The sequence below is a fragment of the Lonchura striata genome, chromosome 1, assembly GCF_050655825.1.
Source record: "Lonchura striata isolate lonStrDom1 chromosome 1, ASM5065582v1, whole genome shotgun sequence".
Taxonomy (NCBI): Eukaryota; Metazoa; Chordata; class Aves; order Passeriformes; family Estrildidae; genus Lonchura; species Lonchura striata.
The window spans coordinates 64,416,378-64,436,215 of record NC_140703.1 but is presented as its reverse complement, the minus strand read 5'-3'; the positions used below and the strand labels follow the sequence as shown (position 1 = coordinate 64,436,215).

Genomic DNA, 19,838 nt, shown 5'->3' with positions numbered 1-19,838 from the left:
TATGGGACATCCTTCCAGCTTTCACACTCCCAGCATTCTGGAGACCCTCAGTGCTGCAGAGACACCCATGATCCCTCTCCACCATCAGAGACCAGGCTGTCAGTGCTGGCAGGTCATCAGTGGCACAGCCGTCTGCAAGAGTTTCCCAGCCTTTCGCTCGGCGGCTACGCATTCCAGAGATGACCAGACACAAACACATCTCCTGTACTTGCATACTGGAGCACTTTCTGCAGCTGGGTAATGAGTCAAAGAGCACATTAGAAGCATATATATACTGTCTCTCCCAGCTGAAAAAAAAAAAAAAAAAACAAAGAAAAGAAAAAAAGCTGGTTTTTTTTTTCTGTCTCAGAACATAAAAATGTAGTGGAAGGGCAAAGGGTGAATTGTATGGCTTCAGCTTTCTTAGAGATAATATATTGCAGGGAAAAATTTGCCGTGGTGGGACACAGTTCAGTCAACCTTTAGAGAAGCCCACATACAAAACAGGACCACGCTTAGTGATCATTTCTAACTATTGCTTCCTATTTGCAGAACTGCAAACCTGTGGAAAGGTTTCAGGATCATAATCACAAATAAGAGGCATCAATACTCAGGAGTGTGAGGCACTGGGAAGCAGGGAGCAGAAACACTCAATCTGTTGTTTACCACTTTGGTCCAAAAGACTGGTTTCTTTGTCAGTGAGAGATTCCCCAGCTTTGCATGAAGCTGAAGCCAAGAGAAATCCTTAAACCCTGATCATTCAAAACACTCACAGCTCCCCCTTTTAGATTCAAAGTTTTCGATTCTTGTATGAACCTGTCCTTTGGCAGCTGCTGCAACTTTCACTCTTTGTACCTGGCTGCAGGTGAAGTCCACAACACACTACTGTGGGCATATTCCTCAACATCCTGCCACGTGTCTCATATGAGGACAGCAATAATGTGAGATATGCTGCTATTCAGCTAGCAGTGAGAATGTCAACATATAATTTAGAGGGCTTGAAATGGAAAAGAAAATATAAAGTTGAAGGTAGTTTTTATTGTTCTTGCAGCCAAGATAGTCTAGGGCTGTAAGTGTGGTGAGGTCTGGAAAGAGGCCATATCTTTCCCAAGGCCAACAGACATGTTTGGGGGGAAAACAAGATAACCTTCCTCTAGCTCAAAACTGTCACTTCTGGGCTTTAAAGTTCTGCATATTTCACTGCAAAATCCTGGAAACTCTATTCCCAAGCACAACTGTCTTGCTGCTGTGCTCATCATAGGCTTACAGCAGAAAAAGGAGCATGTGTTCAGCTGCTGAGCACTGCACAGGGTTGTGCTGTCACTTCATGATTAGAGGAAGCACTGAACATGTCAAATACTCACGAGCAGGAAGGGCAGTGGGGAGAGAAGAGGTGTCTCCAGCCCATTGCTAAATGGTGTCATGCTTTGGCAATGCTTTATTTAAAAGGCTCAGGAAAATGAGGGTTTTTATAGGAGTGGAAGCATTGGAGAGTATACAGCAAAATTCAGAAGCTGTGAGTGCACCAGAAAGATTTATCACTGGGGGTTTGTGTATTTCTCTGACATCAGGACAATATTTTAATATGCCTGGTACAAGATGCATTGAGCCATTTGCAATCTCCCTTACTCTCTTTATGTCAGATAATAAGTTTGGTAGCACATTCCAAACCCATCTCAAACATTTTTCAATGAAATTCAGAAAGTAAAACATCTAGACACACTACACCTAGATCAAATTTCCCAGTGAAAATCTTCATCTAGTGCAACCACTAGAGCAAGAATGCCAAAAAGATTCCTCTGCTGTCTATAACTTGGGCCTGTTTTGAAGGCAGTGTAAGTGTCTGCCTGTGCACATCTGTGTCTTTTCTCTTTGAAAAGCTGAACTCCTTGGCCAGAGAAGCCAAATGAGATAATGATCTCAAAGTTACCAGTTTTTCTAAAAGCCACATGAAAATAATTGGCCAAACAGAAAAAAGAAGACACATACACAACCTCTACAAGAACTCAGGCTGAAAGTGGGGCCGTGGTATGACCCTCCATGTTATTATGCCCCCTGACAACCACCCTAGAGGGAAGAAGCAGTAATACTTCAGTAGGGAGAACAGCTTCAACACCTCATTGCACTCACCTATTACACAAATCCACCCCCTCTCAGCAGCCCTAAAGTTCAAGTGATTTCTTATGGACATTAGGAATGTGCTCATTTTCGGGGCATGGATCTACAGATGTGGTTTTGCTGGGGAGCTCAGGGCTTCAGCCCTTTGAGTCAGCAGCCAGCTAACCACACTCTACTGACTCCCTGACCTCAAATGCCCACTGGGCAATCCCACCCAGTATCTGCAGGGAAAAGGCATATGTGAAGTGAGCTGGGTGTCTGGCTAGTGAGAGGGGCTGGAAAATGACAGAAAAATAAAGGGGAGCAAAAAAAGTCAGGGCAGAAAAGAATGTCAAAACTTTGGTCTCACTCTGCAAAACCTGTAAGAACCTTCTGGTATCGAGTCACATGAAGGGAAAGTGGGTGGCTCTTGAGACACAGTAAAAATGAGATTAACTCACCTACTAAATTCTCAGTCATCCTCCTCTTATAACCACTGCCAGGAAGTATGAATAACCAATCTAAATTTAAATAGGACAAAAAAGAAAATACTATACAATATGACTAGTCCACAAAGAAACCATGAATTTGCTCTTTTAATAATTAAAAGCAATCCAACAAGTTTTACAAAGCACTCATCTCTTGTTCATGAAATAAAGCACTATCTTCACTGCCCATGTATGCCAAGTGTGCTGCATTATCTGTCCAGATAATTGCATTATTTTTCCCATTTGGATGAAATTGCATTTTGCGAGACTGTAATTCCCCAAGTGCCAGTTATTTCTCTGCTTAGAAAATACCATGTACAATTATTCCATTCATGGAAGAATGGAAATGCTTTAACTACCTACTTGCTCATATTTTGTAAATTATGGAAGAAAAAAATAATCATTGCCACTACCAGCATGAGACAAATGTTTTACTGCATATGACCAGGGCTGGCAAAATTTCTACCCCAAGCCCATTTGAGTTCAACTTGGGACAAGTCTTACAGATGTTTTTTAGGGCTTTTTTTTTTTTAATTCTTGCTGTGCAGAACCAGTATACTCCTACAGCTCAGCTAAAGGCTGCGTGCTTTGACCTTCAAAACCAGATTTCTAGATATCTTCACTCTTGGATATTTTTAATGTGTTTACTTCACTGAACATTAGAAATATTATTGATATCTGTGTCTCAAGAGCTCTCCTCCAGATACTGCCTGCAATGTAGTTCTCTGGGAGCCATTTGGAGAGAAACCATTTTTTATCCCTTTTGGCAGAACTTTTTCACTCAAGTCAGTGAGTGTTGATACAATGCAAAGTAAGTAAAGGTGATAGGAATGGGTTCACAGGCAAAACTCTCCATGAGTCAAACTGTCCCCCAGCTACCACATTAAATTGTGCTGATAAGAGGTGAGATTGCCAGATGCCATGGAGAGGGGTTTGGCACATTAGAATCTGATAGCATTTTTCCCAGACTTGAGTGTGGTCCCAGATCTAAAGTCCATTAAAGCCTTTTAATCACTCTGGATCTGGCTTTAGGAAAGCAGGGTGTTGTTGAGTTAGTATTGAAACAACCCAAGTCGTTGAACTGTCGTGCCACTGCGATGGAAACAAAGGAGGAAGTGGAGCTGAAGGGATTTCTGAGAAACGTCACAAACCAGTTAAGTGGGCAGGAATTGGACAACCTATCAAGCCACATGGAAAGAAACTGCTTTCCAGAGATATGCCACCTACAGCCATTTTGTCTTTCACTGCTCCAGTAATCAGATCCATACATACGGATTATGCTACCGGGCAAGAAAAAGGACATCATTCAACAGTGTCCATAAATTACATAATCAAAGGAAAAAAATGCATCTGCTTCTGCACCACTATGCGCAGCAGTTCCTGACTTGAAATTAACAATGCATTGCTTACTGTGCCTAAATACTGAACCTCAACAAGTCTGATTTCGTGTTAAAATCACAAACCTTTGCCTTTTATCAGAGAGAGAAAAGAGAAATTAGCATTCTCTTTTTCATGTTTCAGAACAGAAGTATGAGCTTTGAAGTCCTGTATTTGTGAAAGAAACCATCGTAGCCTGTTAAAATGAGCTTTTGGTAGTGAAAAGGTTAACTAATTTGGTTTCCCCGATAAGTTTATCTATGATCAGAACTGAGTCATACAGAAAATACTCCTACAAGATTTGACCTTTTACTTGTATCCCACACTGAGATAATATACTTAAAATGGATATCAATAAGAACTTTGTTTTAAAAAGCATATTTAAAATAAATTACTTTTAAATAACAGAAACTGTTTTCAATTAGCCCTGTTAAAGGAAATCAACTAGAAAGTTATGTATGCTTTTTTATTTTCTTTATATAAATTATACCCAGGAGTCCTATGATAGCAGCACTGTACAAACTATGCACTACCTTTATATTTATTTCTTATCAAAATAAACTTAACAAATTAGATTTGTTTTTACAGCACTTTATATCCAATAATGACAATGTTGTATTGGTCCCAGGATAAAAACAATGAAAGTAGCAGCTGAATGGTATTTTTATTAAGAGTTAACAAAAATGTCTTGTGCAAACAGAGTATATAAAGAAAATTAATTCCATAATTCCTCATGATGAAGGCGTTTTTCTCTTTTTTCTTTTTTTCTCACAATATCAATCTCATTTGGAAAGACTGTTTTGAGGGGAAAACTTTAAGTTTTAGCATGACTTACTCAGCAAAATGATATGGCTGAACTTAAACATTGCTGACTGGGATTTAATATTAGGACCTGGCAAATGTTTTGATAACTTAATACTTTTTAAGAGAAAACTTGTTTGTTACTGAAGATTTTGGGAGCCCAGAAGAAACATAATCTAAAAAAATAACAAATAGGAAGATCCAAAGAGATGTTCCTTCTTTTTCCCATTTTTTTTTTCTATTTCCTCTACCTTAAACTGGTTCCTCCATGCTAGCATTTTAGAAGCCTTTTAGCTGGTGGTAGATTCAGATATATCCAAGATATTTACCATACAGCTCAGCAAGAGTCCACATTTTCCTCCAGCAGTGGAAAAATGGCAGGGCTAATGGTCTGGGGTTTGTTACTAAAAATGAGTCCTTATACCAAAAAAAAAAAAAAAAAAAAGAACATTATTTAGAACATGTGGTTTGCTGCTATTAAGTTAACAGTGGGAAATCTCATTACTTTTAATTTTATTTTGTGGTGGGATTGTTGTTTAGACTGAAGCAGATTTTGTCTTGAACAGAGCCTCTAATCCTACCTTACAGTCTTCTGTTCAGCAAGTCACTCTCTGCATAGCTTGGCTAGATGCATGTTTAAAGTCAAGTGATGAATTAAAAGGTAAAAAGGAAGAAAAATAACTTTTCCCCACATGTGCCCCTGGGGCTTCTAGCAGGCGCTCATGTGCTATCTTCTCCAGCTCTTGCTCTAACTACAGGAGTTGTCCAATAAAGGTCTTGGTTTAAAGATGCTTTTTTAGCAGTACTAACTATGTTTCTGCTTCTAATGCAAGATTTGAGTGCTCTGCCGGGACAAATTAGAGGTTGGGCAAATTCTAACACCAGCTCCATGCAGGAAACACCGTGGAGAAGCAGAGGTGTACAAAAAGTGTGAAGTGGTCTGATGGCCCAAGGGCTCTGAATATCAAAGGGGTGAAACAGAGAAGAAAGTAGTGGCTTGTAAAGATTTCTAGTCCAGTTTGTTTTCAAATTCTGGAAGCAACTAAGCTGACTTCTGAATTTTGATTGAAGCTATAATGATTTAGAGTAACAGAGAATGAAGTCTGGAATTTGAGGGGAAATTACCCCAAAAGAGAAGCCTTGTTTAAAGCCTGCATGCTATATATGCATACATATATATATGTATATGTTCCTACTTACAAGTTATGATGACTCAAATCTAAACTCTCCTGGTTTAAAATACCAAGTGAGATTCAGTCACGCAATATTTGTGTTCCACCAACAGTCCAATGTTTTGGGTTTGTTTTTTTTTGTAATATGTGATCATACTATAAAAAGTTCACTCTTGTGCAAAAGTGAGATATTATATTGTAAATTTCACTCACATTAAATCTTGTGTAGATCAAGTCTGTGAGTTATATTTCAATACACCCTTAAAATTTTGTACTCAGCCCTTCCCCTTGCACTTTTCTATACCAGCTCACCAGGAAATTTTGACACATGAATAACCAAAATACATGCATATAAGATCACTGATTTTTTTTTTCCTGAGCATCACTCTAGTTCTTCTCAACTAAGTTGCCAAAGTGTGAAAGTTACACCTAGAAGCCTCCTACCTTAGCCCCACTGCTGCTGAGGTCTTGCTTCTCCATCAGTGATAATTTAGAAAACTCAGGAGCTCAGTCCCTCAGTATTTTTGGGGAAAGAAAATGGACCAGCTGCCCAGCAAACAAAGGAGTTCTGACCTGTCTGAACTCATAAGTACTCAGCAATGCTCTGCTGAAAGTGTCTGTGTCTCTCACAGTTTAACCCCAGATGGCAATCAAGTACCACACAGCCACTTGCTCACTTCCCCACCTGCACTGATGGGAATTAGAAGAAAAAATAAACCTCTTGTGTTGAGATGAGCAATGATTGAAACAAAAGAAAATATTAAGATAATAACAATTGCAATGAAAATATATTGAGGATCTAGGGGGTATGCAAATAAAACCCAACAGAAACAAGTGATGCTCAATATATTTGTTCACCACACACTGCTCAGCCCACCCCCAAGCACTGATAGTAGCTCCTGACCAAACTGCAGCAGTTTTATATCCTGGACATTACATTCTGTGGTATGGAATATCCCTTTGGCTACTTCAGATCAACAGTCCTGGCCATGCTCCCTCGAGATTCTTGTGCACTTGCCCACTGGCAGAGCATGAGACAGTGAAAGTCCTTCAGAGTAAGAACTACTTAGCAACAGCTAAAACATCAGTATGTTATCAACATAATTCTCATACTGAATCCAAAACAGAGCACTGCACCAACCAGCTGAAACCAGTTCAATATCAGTGCAGCATCAGTTTGTTGTGTTTCACTAAAACTTTACAAAAGCTGAAAACAGAGCAGAGGACTGCTCACTGCCCCACTGTGAATAAAAGCAGACCCCTTGAGATGAGAGGTATGATCTTCACAAGGGCATGAGTTCCTGCAGCTCCTATACAAGTTAGGAAGAGCAGCAGGTGTTCAGTACCCCTGAAATACCAGGTTTTTAACTCAAAGCACATGAATGCTTGCATGACCTCCAAGTGCTGAAGTGTCTACTCTCATTTTAGGACTAGGAGCCATTTAGAGCATTGATAAAGATTTGGGAAATGAGTTCTCAGTGCTGGATACAACTATGAAAAACAGGCTGAATTTGGGTCTTACCACAAATTTCTTGTTCTACAAAAGCTCAATGCAACTAGCCTAGAACTGAGAAAATTTCATCTTCTGGCAGATGTCAAAGGTATAAGCCAAGACAGACAATGAGAGCAAGACCTTGTTTGAACAGAAGGTGAAGCTTTAGAGCTGTACTGTTTATCTGTGCCATGGGGTTGTGAAACCAACTCATTTTTGACATCTCTCATATGTGCAATTGAAAAGTGAACTTGCAGAAAGGGGTTATTTCAAGAGCTGAGTGAAACTAGCTTGCTCAGTTTGCAGAGTTTGTGTTAACTTTCTTGTATTTTCCTTCATACAGTTCTATACTCCAGGAGTTTTGTTTTGAGTTTTAGCTTCAAACAAAGCAAAAGTGATTGTAAACCACTATATTTTGACTTTTCATGTTGAAACTGTATCTCACATAGAAAATTTCAAAAGCCAAAGTGCACAGGACTGGTAGCCTGGGGTAGTTCAGCCTGTGTTCAAGCTGACTAGCTGAGGGTCAGAGACAAGATCACCCTACATGCAGTGATGCTGTACCTGGCTTTTCTGTGCAGTTCCATTCTGTATGAAACTACCCAAACCCATCCAATTTTATGTCATTTTCTTCCAGGAATAATAGAAGAAGCTTATAGGCAGAGTTGTCAGATTGAATTAACATTAAGTAGTGGCAAATTAGTAACTTCTAATCATTAGATTTTTTTTCTAGCTAGGTCCAGTAGGATTATTATAAAGGCATTTTCAAACAGAAATCCAGACATACAGATAGCACTATTTTCTGCTAAATGAATGCTAGTTGTTTACCTGTATCTTACCAGATATGATTTGCCAGAAACAGCATGGCAGTGTCCAGAAACATCTTCATGAACAGGTTTCCTTTATTTTTCACATTCATGTTCTTAGCAGCCCTTCAGCCCAACTGTTAACACATTGGAATATTTTAAATGGACACAGAAAATAATTTCTGTCCATTTTCCAACAGCACTTATTATCATATTTCCATGATCATCATTTAACTTTTCACTATATTAATAAGATAAATTTTACCTAGCAAGAAGCAATCTAAACCCTCTAACTTGACAAAAATATCCTGTGCTTATTTCTCTTTCTAGCCATCAAAGAAAGTCACTGCAACAACCCCGGGTATCAGCATTTTTCCTGTGTGATTCACTTACACCAAGCAAACCCTCTAGACCTATAGTTTTCCTTTTTTGAATTTCTGCTTAACCAATATGATTAAGAGGTCCCCTTCTCTGTGGGTGGTGATCATGTCAGTATACCACCGCCCAAATAACCTTTCTCTATAGGGAGATGCTAACATTTAACTCTTCAAATTTAAAACACATGTGGTTTGGTCTCATAACTGCACTCTGTATTAACTGACTTTTGTTATTAATTTGTATCACTAAAAATCTTAATGAAACCAGTTATTGGAACTGGTAAGTGCAGTAAACATCTAAAAATTGTGTATGAGTTAAGATATTTAAATGCTGACTAAATATTTTCCCCAGCCATTGTAAACACGTTTTCAGAATTGCTGATGACACCACTCTGCTCATGTTCTGTGTAAAGCTGTGTCTCAGAAGAGTTGTTCTTTCCGGCCCAGTCCAGGGAACAGAAGCAAATGGTTTCTATCTCTTACCTTCACCTTATCCAGAAACATAAAGTGACATTCAAGTGCTGCCTACATGAGACCGCCACCAAGAAGAGCAAATTCTGTGCGCTTTGATTACTTCCAGTTTCCCTCCTGGTATTCCCTGGGAGAGGCACTGCTCCTGCACAGGGTCTTTGCATGCATTGCCATCAGGTGACCACAAATATACAGCTGCCAGTGTAGAAAAAATAGTGGCATTTGGGAAAAATACTCAGGGACTTCTTGTTCAAACAACACAAACCACAGATTCAACGGTTTCCCCAAACTAAATTGTTCCTCAGTAAAATTTAACACAACTGCAAATGTTAAAATGGATTAGCTCTAAAACTGCAATTATATTAAAAATTATTGGGGGAAGAGGTGGAAAGACTGTATAAAATCCTAAAGTGTTTTCTGTAACCTCTAGAAATGAAACAGTTTATTTAATACTTACACATATGATTTTGGTAGTATTTATATAATTATATAATTATATACATTGTTTTAATTATACATTTCATGCTTTATCATATAGATGTGTCATTTAATACGTATAAAAATGTAAAAAATTATCTTCAGAACAGCATTTTTTAAAACAGATACCAACTCCCAGGTACAAATTAGCACTGCCTTTTTTTTTTTTAATCTGAATTCTGTTGCAAGACATAAACTGTATGTTTCACTGCTCAGAATACCCTCCAGTCCCCTGAAGTAATATTAATAAAAGGAATGTATTTTCCCAGTCTGTCTGGGGAAGGGTGCAGGGGCTTGCAAATTATATTTTTAAACAACAGTCATCTGAGGATAGTTCCATCACATCAAGATATTCTGTGGGCCTGGTCACAAATTTCAGAGTGCTTAGGTTGTAGTTCTCCAGAGCTTTCCATAATGTGAATTCTTCCCCATTTCACAATCTTTCATGTAATTCCTAATCCATAAACTCCTATCACATGTCCTGATATTTGGAAAAAGCTTTAAAAATGCCATTACACCCCCCTTACAAGACAAATGATTCCTCATACTCACTGTAGGAGTTTTCTTCCACCTTCCTTCAAGCTCTGATTCCCAGTGATCAGAGATGAGTGACACCAATGGTATCTGTTTCTTATTTCAAACAACAATTGCAGCCATGCCTTGGGAGTCCATCCTGAAAAAGACTGATAAATACTTAAAAAAAAAAAAAAAGAAGAGTATATGGAAACAGTTCTCTCTCTTTCACATCCAAACTGTAAAATTAATATTATACATCACTAACTCAGATGTTATAATTGCTCTGTCCATCATTACTTTTTCTGCAACAATTTCATTTCTTTAACTTCTACAAAAGTAGTCCAAACTCCTATCAATCATAATGCTAGTGAGTGATTTTAAAAAGTTCACAGGAAAGGTTCTCTGTCTACACAATCCTAATTAATGCCTGTGGTGGATTTTATCCAGAATTCACTACTTTCCATTAGTTTTAATTTTATTTTAGGATGAGTTATGTATTTTATACATATACAGTATATAATTTTTATGTATTATATGTAACTAATTGCTCGTTATAAAATAACAATTCAGAAATGTTCAACCCCACATTGTGCAATTTATATATAACTATACTGACTAGTATAGTCAAGATTTTTAACTTCCCTCTTATTCAGCAGACCATGAAAACTGGACCTGGTTAATAGAAGTTTCTAATTGTGTATGTAATTAATGCATTCTTTAATTTCATTTCTTTAATTAAAAAGGGATTTTTCTTTTAATTAAAGAAGTATTTCTTGTGTCTATCCAAGTGTCTTGCTACCTGAAATTACCACTTTCTTCAGGAAAATTAGTTTGCTTCATCACGCCCAAAACTGGGAATTAAGCTTCCTTTAGCTAGACTCCCCGGAGTTTTGAGCCTCCAACCACTAAGGTCCTGAGGAGAAGCCCCAGGCTCCTGGCCAGGACCTCCGTGGTGCATTTGCTCAACAAGAGACACTCCCAACTCACACACAGGTTCAGTTCAGCCACTGGAATTCAAAACAGACCCTTGACAGCATCCCATTGAATACAGAGACTCTGTCCTTGTTAGATATGAAAGAACTCTCCTGCCTCTATGCCTTGTTGACCTGAAATAAAACACCTTAGAGGGAATTACCTTCCCAGATGTGATATCTTTAATTTTCTTAAGCATTTGCAGAGGCACATCACCATTTACAGCAGTTTTTTAAAGGGAAAATTCTGGTTCCTGAAAGAAGGTGCCTAATGACTGCTAGGATACCCTGAAGTACCCAGGATATATGTGCAGGGCTGGCGTGTTGTGGGACCTACAGGAAATTTTTGACCTTTGACAAAATCCCACACCTTTGAACTGGCAGTGAGAGGCCAGATGGAATTCCTACAGGCTCTAAAAGGCACAGACCTATGTTTAGGCACATCAGTTTTTTCTAAAACTAATAAAATAAACCACTAAAATCAAAACCCAAAAGAGACTAAACATAATTTTATATTATTTCATTTAATTAAAAACCTGTGAAAAAACAGTAAAAACTTTAAAGAAATAACTTTGTCTAAATCTCATCCTTTACTATACTAAAACCTGCTGGAGATTATCATGGCTTATTATCTTGATCCATAAAGGCCATAATGAACTAGTAATATTTACAATACTTACACTTTCTGACTTCAAATTTTAGAATACTACTACATTTTCAAAGTTAAATACTTAAAAAGTCAGAAAACATTAATACAGGCTTTGTGCAAACCCAAGAATACAGCTTTTAGCTATTTTGAAGGGAAGTTTTTAATTCTATGTTTACATACTACTTTTTTTAACTCAGCAACTGAGTGCTTGGCGCTGTTCGCAAGAAAAGTGTTGTTACGTTTCTAATTAAATAACATCTTGGAAAAGACATGGCTGCCAACAGGACAACTATTTTACATCCCTTCGTTGCAAATAAAAATTTTAAAAGTGTAAAATCAATTCCCACTTTAATGTGCTCCTTGCAGCCAAGCCTTGGAACTCGCTTTCATGTTTTTCCCTCAAGCAAATTACCCTTTGATTCCAGGAACAGTTTTGGCACACCATTGTATCACAGTAGCACACAGTCCTTTGTAGTCCTCCTAGAAATGGCTGAGAAGGAAAACCTGGCTGGACTAGTCAAAAGGAAGACGATTGTGATGAAGTTACGAGGAACAAATTAGATACAGGGCTAAAATGTAGCAGGTGAAGTATTTCTAGAGTGGTGTGGAAGCTCTTGCATTAATGTTGCATGCAAGGCAGCAAGGGAGGGAGCACACTTCTGTGTGCTTTTGTTAAAAGCAGAACAATTTAACTTAAAGTAATGCCAGAAGATTGGAAACCTAAGCTTCTGGAAGAAAACAAATGCAAATTGGGTTTGTTCAGGCTAGGATGCTCAGGCACAAATTTCTCAGCTACATGCCAATACAAATGGTAGGGGGAAAGTTTTAATAAAAAGGACAACAGAGATACAAGGAATCTGGATAAATGCAAAAGACAGAAAGACAGAAAAATATTTATAATCATGGGTTGGAACAAACTTCAAGGAGCATATAGAGTGGTCAAGGCAGCTCCTGCATGGATTTCAGAGTAAGTTTGGTTTTAACAGCCAAAGATTATACTTGATAGACCAGGAGCCCTCAACAACGAACCAGCAGGGTCTTGGTTCTTTACAGCTCTGCCACAGCTTTCTCACTGTGATCATGAGACATAAAAACAGTCTCTGCATATTAAAGGAGGTTGCAGTTAATACCCAGATGAACACTTAAAGGAAAACATAAACACTATAAGAGATACTAAAATTATTGTGAGATTATTTTCTGCTTGAGGCTTATTTATGGCATAGAAAGTTAAATACTATTTTTGGTTATTTCAGACTAAATTCCAAACATTTCTGCTTTCACTTTCTTCAATGGGATTACTTCAAATTTACCTTGAAGTAAATGAGATCTGAATTCAGCACCTTAATTCTTTGTTTCTTGTGGGAAGGTTGATAAATATTACTGATTTCATAGTCATGGAGGGGGGCAGTGAGTAAGCAGTGGTAAACACATCACAAAAAAAACAGCTTTAAGCAGAGGACAGCTTTAAGTAGACATTGCTTTGCCTTACCAATTGTCTGCCCTTTGTTATTTATAGGTCAAGATTACAAGATTACGCACTGCACAAAGATTATTAAAAATTGCAGACCAGCCAGCTTTCTCTTGATTTTAGCTTGGAGTAAAGTATCCTTCAAAAGCTATATTTTGATCAAACTTTTTTTCTTCTTCTTTGTCACAAATTCTCCAGTTCAGGAATTTACAATATTTTCCTTTTTCCAGAATGACACCTGCTGGTGGGAGAAGCATGGATGAATTGCAGATATTTTAGAGGTTTGATTGTTGCTAACCAGACATATTCTCTGAGCATGCTCATCACCCATGTTCAGGCCAACTGCAGAAAATAAAGATTTGGAAACTGTAAAGGTGCTTTAAGGAGGTTTTTTTAGAAGTAAAGTAGTTTTCCATTATGATTTAATATTTGCTCTTAATAAACTACAAAGCTACCTACTACTAAGACAGTGCTTCCATGCTTCCTAGTGTCCACAGTGCTGGACACTAGCCCTGCTTTGGAAAGCTCAAAGTGTCATTCTGTCAGACCCAGGTAACAGCCAGAAGGAAATCCTCCCTACCCAATGCAAAAAGATGCTGGCCTGCTTTGAACTCTCAACTTCAAGTAAAACCAGCTGCTAATGCTAATGCTTACATCCCAAAATATTAGATCTCAAAGACAAGTATTGTGCACATGTTCCTGACTCAGTATGGGAGGACAAAAGTACAAGAGACAGCAATCTGTACTTTTGCCAAAACTGTGAAAGATACTGCTCAAGGCACCAGGCAGTGTTAGGCTTCCATATTCACTGCTCCTCTGCTGCTGGGTTTCTTGCCACAGCCTCTCCTACAGCTAAACCAGAGCCAGAACTGAGCTTTTGAGAGTTCCAACACATTTACAGCAATATTTCTAAAAGTGATTTCCAGTGTTAAGAATAAATAACTCTATTTCCTTTTTCTGAGCTGCAAACCATCTACTGTCTTTTGTAAAGACAAGCTGAAGTGTAAGGACCCTGAAGAAAACTCTGGGTTGGACTCTAAACTGTATGTTTTAAACACAACTTATGAATAAATTGTAGTGGGGAAAAAAACAGTTATAAAGAAAACTGCTATATATTAAATTCAGGATTAGAATTCAAAGAAATCTTTCAAAGAATTTACAACACCATAGGCAAATATACACATTCAAATGTGTTCCCCTTGGATAAATACCTAGGTGTTGTTATGGCACACCTCATTGCAACATCAGAAAGCAAACTGTCTTTTGATTTCACCTGCTTGTTAATGGCATTAGATGGCAATTTAGGAGACTTGGCTTCTACACCTGGATTTATCACTAGCTTTTTTTATGGCTTTGAACAGGTAACTTCACAGCTCTGTTCCTTCAATTCTCCCATTTGTGGGGAAAAAAAAAAAAAAGCACTATTCTGCACTATTCTGATGGTTAAAAGATTGATTTCCAAAAAATGATTTTATTTTGGTAAATACAAATACATGAAAAGGGGGCACCTTTCTACAAACTCACTTGTAAATATAAGACACACAATACTTCAAAAGATAGTTTAGATCTGGAGAGTTTTTTAACATATCTTTTGCAAAGTTGATCTGAGTTTCAGTCCTACCCATGGTTGTACATACTTCTGCTTCTAATGTCATTGTTTGTCACACATATAACAAAGATTATCAAAATCTGGAAACATGGTTACTGCAGTTTATCATTCTCAACCTCATTAATAAAACAGTAGCTTCACAAAGAACCCAGCTGCATCTCAACGCTTTCAGAATAGCCCAGGGTAAGCACTTTGCTGCAAACAGTAGCAGGATGGAAGCAGAGAGACTGATCTAACACCAGATCTGTGGACATCTGCACAAGGTTTGAGCTAGCTGAAAAGCAAAGAGGAAATAGCAGAAGAAAATGCTTGTATAAATATGTTCCCACTTCTTAGAGCTAGTGCTGAGGAGGTTTAGAGAGCAAGGTTTTCTAGCTGCTTCCACTTAGCACAAGGAGTGTCTCTTTGAGCACATCATTATCAATGACTGACCATGACCATCTCCATTCTGTGCTAGAATCCAGCAAAAAGACACTTCCAATCCCAAAGGAATAACACAAATTTTTGTGTTGGATTAAAGGTCAGTTTGAGTTTGAGCTCAGGTTGCTGCTCACCCTTAAGCAGTCATTCCAGTTTTTATTGCCATACATGGGGAATGAAATGCCTGCACAGGATACAAATAGCTTGGGATTCAAATAAACCTCTGCACAAGGATAAGAAGTCTGAATTTGGCCACATTTTTCTCCTCTCTACTCTCTACTTATCAAACTCACATTGCATGGAACAAACTTGGGAATACCTTCATATCCCATTCTCCTTATTTCACCTAGGACAGTCTTAACTTCAACACTTTAACTCTTGCTCTCTGAGGTGATGTGTGAGATGTGCGTGATTGTTATAGACCCCTCCAACTTCTTATTCAGCAGCTATTGGGAAACTGGTTTGGACCAGAGCACTGCAGCTGCAATGTTTTTAAGCACTCATCACTCCTGGCAATATGTTTCCAGCATTATTTCCCATAGAAGTCCTTCCATCCCTTCCCCCACCCAGCAGCATATGCCCCTTGATGAGTCACGGCTTATCCAAACTCCCTGAGCTGCTAAACCACACAATGACCAAGAAGCTCTTCCTCAAAAGCATCCTGGCTCCAGCTGACCTCCTCAGGGACAGCCACAGGCTCTGCAGAAGTGACCTCTAACATCAAAGTTAAACATTTTTTGAAATTGATACACACAGAACAAGACATAACCACATATGATACTATGGCTTAATTTTCTCACTACTTTTGCATGTGTAAATTTTCTTGTGCCTGATAGACACAATTTTCTTCCCCCTGTAACCAGCGTCCTCCAACTTTAGTTGGTTCTGTACTTCTAAGAGTACTTTCTTCCCTTCAAAAATATGTCTTTACCTTCCTCTCTTTTGTCTCAATCTTTCTTTACTCGTCTCACCCACATAACTTCTATATTTGTATAGATCTTTATCAGCATGCACTTTTTCATTTGCTCAGACAAAACTGTCTCCTTCCAACCATAGTCCTTTGCAGCCAAGTCAGAGGGAGCTGTTTATCTGTACAGTGCAGTAACTTCTTTGGGCTGCACAGACAGACACGGTGAGGCCACTTCTCAGCAATCAGGTATTTGTTCCACAAGGATGAATACCAATAACATACAAGTTTTGGGAATGTCACTCTAGATTGGCCTGAAGAGGTCTGGAAGACCCAGTTTTACAACTGGGGAAGTGAGTCTATTTCATCAGAGTACTAAAGGCTGGTGAGCACTGGGAGTCTCCAGCGTGCAAGGGTCTGTAGTGTGTACTGGGAAGTGAAATACTGTGTAGGGAACCAGAGCTTCCAGAAATCTGAACCAACTCATCTGTCTGCACGTCTGTTTGTGGGTCAGATCTGATTGCAGGCACAAGTATGTGCTACCCTCACCACTCCTGAGGAAAGCCAACTGTGTTTTTTCCTGGACAGAGTCTCCCTGTCCAGACCACAGGGCAGCAGAGGAGGTGTACACCACTCCTTCCCTTTGAGAATTGTTAGTGCTGTATGGGAGTTTGACTGCTGAAAGTGATACAGATCCAGCATCTCAACAGCTCCCTGTACAGTGGAAGTTAAAAAGTTCCTGAGTGTTACATATTTTTGTATTTCTGCTTTTTTGCATTGTCTTTTTTTCCTTTCCCCACCCTTTCCCCTTCTCGGAGTTGTTTGTCATTTTACAATCCTAACCTGAACACCAGAACGACACTTAAGAGTTCTCAATCTAAAGACAAATGCCTTCAGCCAAAATGTCATATATTTTAAACTCTGGTAAGAGCAAAGCAAGAGAGAATCCACATTGTGAGTACCTTCTGCAGCTGTACAAGACTGCTAAACACTGCAGACTGCACAGGATATAATGTCAGTCCATGGGGGAAAAAAGAATAATTACCTGACCCAAACCAGCAGATAAGCTCAGTCAGAGAATTGCTACTTCCTACTTTTCTCCACCTTACATTTCCCCTACTTCCGTATTTGTCTCCTTCTTCTCAGAGATATATTTTATGGGGATATATCAAATATGTTCCTGTACCACAGAAACTCTTTACTGAGATACAGAAAGGTTAGCTTTTACAAGATGTCACTTTTCCAGTAAATCTAAGTACCAGATTTGCATACCTTTACAAAGTAGGGGCTTTTTTAAAATTAATTTTCACATCCTACCCCACATTTACTATATAGAAATTTCTTTCCTTCAATATCTCTTTTAAAGCTTTGCATCCCTGAGGTCAGAATAATAGTCCAATCTTCACACCAGTCTTTCCTCCCTTCATACACAGAGGAACTGGCTTGTCACCTGGTCCTTTTCCTCTTCATGAGACATTCACACATATGGTTTCACATACCTGTTCTGTCTGAATTTTGAACAACAGTTATCCCACTACCCTGACTGGAGCCCATGAACTGTCCTAAGCTTTGTTCCCTCTTTATAAATGGGTTATCTGCCATTTCCACACCCACAGAAAGCCTCCAGGCTTTGCCCTGTTGCTAGATCATCATTAGTTTATCCCACACATACTATAGTTCCTCTTCACAGCACAAAAGTCTTTCACTTTCCCTTTCCCACAGTTTTTCTAGACAAGAACTTTTTTCTAAAATGCTGCCTGAATATTTTTCTCAAGCTCCTCTCATTTGTTTTTTTACTTTATTTCTGCATATCCTGCGTCTGAGATACAACTTTCTATTCTGATTCCTCTTTATCATCTGTCCTTGCATTACCTACTAACATCTTTTCTGTGATGATTACCCATCAAATTAGACAAGGTGCTTTTCCCAACTGTCTTTTGTTTGGAGTATAAGTTCTAGGTAGCTTTCACATCTGAAACTTTAAAAACTTTACACCTCCTCCACATTTGAACCCTAAGGCTCCTCAATCTGGCAGACTGGAGTAATTAAATCATATAGTTTATGAAAATTTTCCTCTTCAAAATCAGGAGCCTTAATTACAGTCCTGTTTCTATGTAGTCTTATATTTAGTGTAAACACAGTAGACCTGTGAACACTTGAAAATTTATTTTATTTTTATTCTTCCATGGAAGCCACAGTAGTCCTCAAAACTAAGGTAAAACAGGATTGGCTGAGAGGTCATTTGAAGAAGTATTTCAACAGCTGTTTTCATAGGTTCCTTAAGAAATAGATCCCTACTTCTGTACACCTTCCCCAACCTCCATCTAGCAAGTTTAAGTCTCACTTAGACACATAATTTCCAGTTGTCATTTATTTCTCTAAATATACTACAGAGATCTTGGTCCATGTCTAGACGATAAAGATGAACTAAGGGCCACAGCAGCCATCTGGAATGGTTCTCTTTTACTAACTTTTACCAAAGTAGTTTTGACACATACAAATTTTGTCTTAGGCCAGCAATAATGCTAATGATCTTTATTTTTTTCCCCTGAGGAAGAATTTATGACACACTGGGTTTTTTGAGAAAGACAGTATACAATATTTCCAGGTCATTCCCAAAGCAATTGCATCACTGGGCAGTAAAACCCCAAGGCTGCTGGACTCCTGGCTGCCCTCACACTGGGATACTTCAAAAAAAGCAGTCTCCAGTGAAGCCTTGGGGAAGGATAACCAGAAGGGGCAGCAGCCTGAGGACTCAGTAGGCTTGAGGGGGCAGACCACAAAGGTCTGATCTGCCACCAGTCTGGCAAGGGAGGAAGCCAGAGGGCTGCTAGCCCACTGCATGGACAAGGTGGGAGGAGGCTATGCTGGGGTAGGGGAGACTTGGGGTCTGGAGGGAAGAGGTGACTTTATCAATTTCATTATGTATTACCATGCCATCAGTCTGCTCAGCCCAGCCAAGAGCCCAGGGCTCACTGCGGGGAGCAGCAGGGGACAGGCAGCAGCCCCTCAACTCAGCTCTGAGGCTTCAGTGGAGCTGATGCACCCCAGGAGCAGCATTTCCACCCTGCACAAGTGGCATTTTTCAACTGAGCATGGCCCCAGCCAAACACTTGTGGCAACTAAACTCTTATCTGCAGCTCTACCAACTCCAGTTACCAACAAAATATCTACATCTTTCACAAGTATCAAAAGTGTGAAGCAAGACCGGTATTTAAGCCACCAAATGAGTAATGTCTGAAGCAAACTCAGAAAGAAGCTTGTGGGAATTGTTGTCTAGCATTATTAACTACTACAAATTACTTACCATATCTAGCCAGTTCAGACTGCTGTGCTTGTTGCACTAACATGAAAAAAAAGCTGAATTCTGTGAATCTTTTTTTGTTATGGGGTACTGTCACTCACTTTCACTAACACAATAATAATGCCTGGAATTACAATAGCGTGGTGGAAACTTTCTACTACACTACAGTGAACCTTAAGGGAAAACACGTACATTTGTGCTACAGATATTACATGTATTTCCACAAACCTTGTCAAAATGGATCACATGAGGAAAAACAAAACAATTATGAAGAAAACTGCTTCATCAACTTCTTCCATTACTCACACCATAGGGCAGATGTAAGATCAAAACCAAAAGTGCAGTTCTCAAAAGCCTGTTTAAAATTTGAACATTTGGCTAGATTTCTTACCTTGCCACCTCCATGAACCTCGGAGAAAATGAGTAGTCTGCAATCTTTCAAGAAGGAAAACACAAC

General features: G+C 38.9%; 1 protein-coding gene across 21 annotated transcripts in view; it reads right to left on the bottom strand.

Moving 5' to 3' along the window:
* LOC116184187 (uncharacterized) overlaps positions 1-19,838 on the bottom strand; it is a 103,850-nt gene that overhangs the window by 8,969 nt on the left and 75,043 nt on the right. For 18 of the 21 annotated variants that reach the window (XR_014954815.1, XR_014954817.1, XR_014954818.1 and 15 more), the window contains one exon: positions 1-19,838. This exon is cut by the window's left edge and continues 8,969 nt beyond it. Coding sequence is in view for 2 of the 21 variants with exons in the window: in XM_085578116.1 (XP_085434242.1) it covers positions 19,773-19,838 (66 nt within the window). In the remaining 19 variants the exon portion in view is untranslated. The other 3 variants (XM_085578116.1, XM_085578122.1, XR_014954883.1) reach the window with 2 other exon arrangements.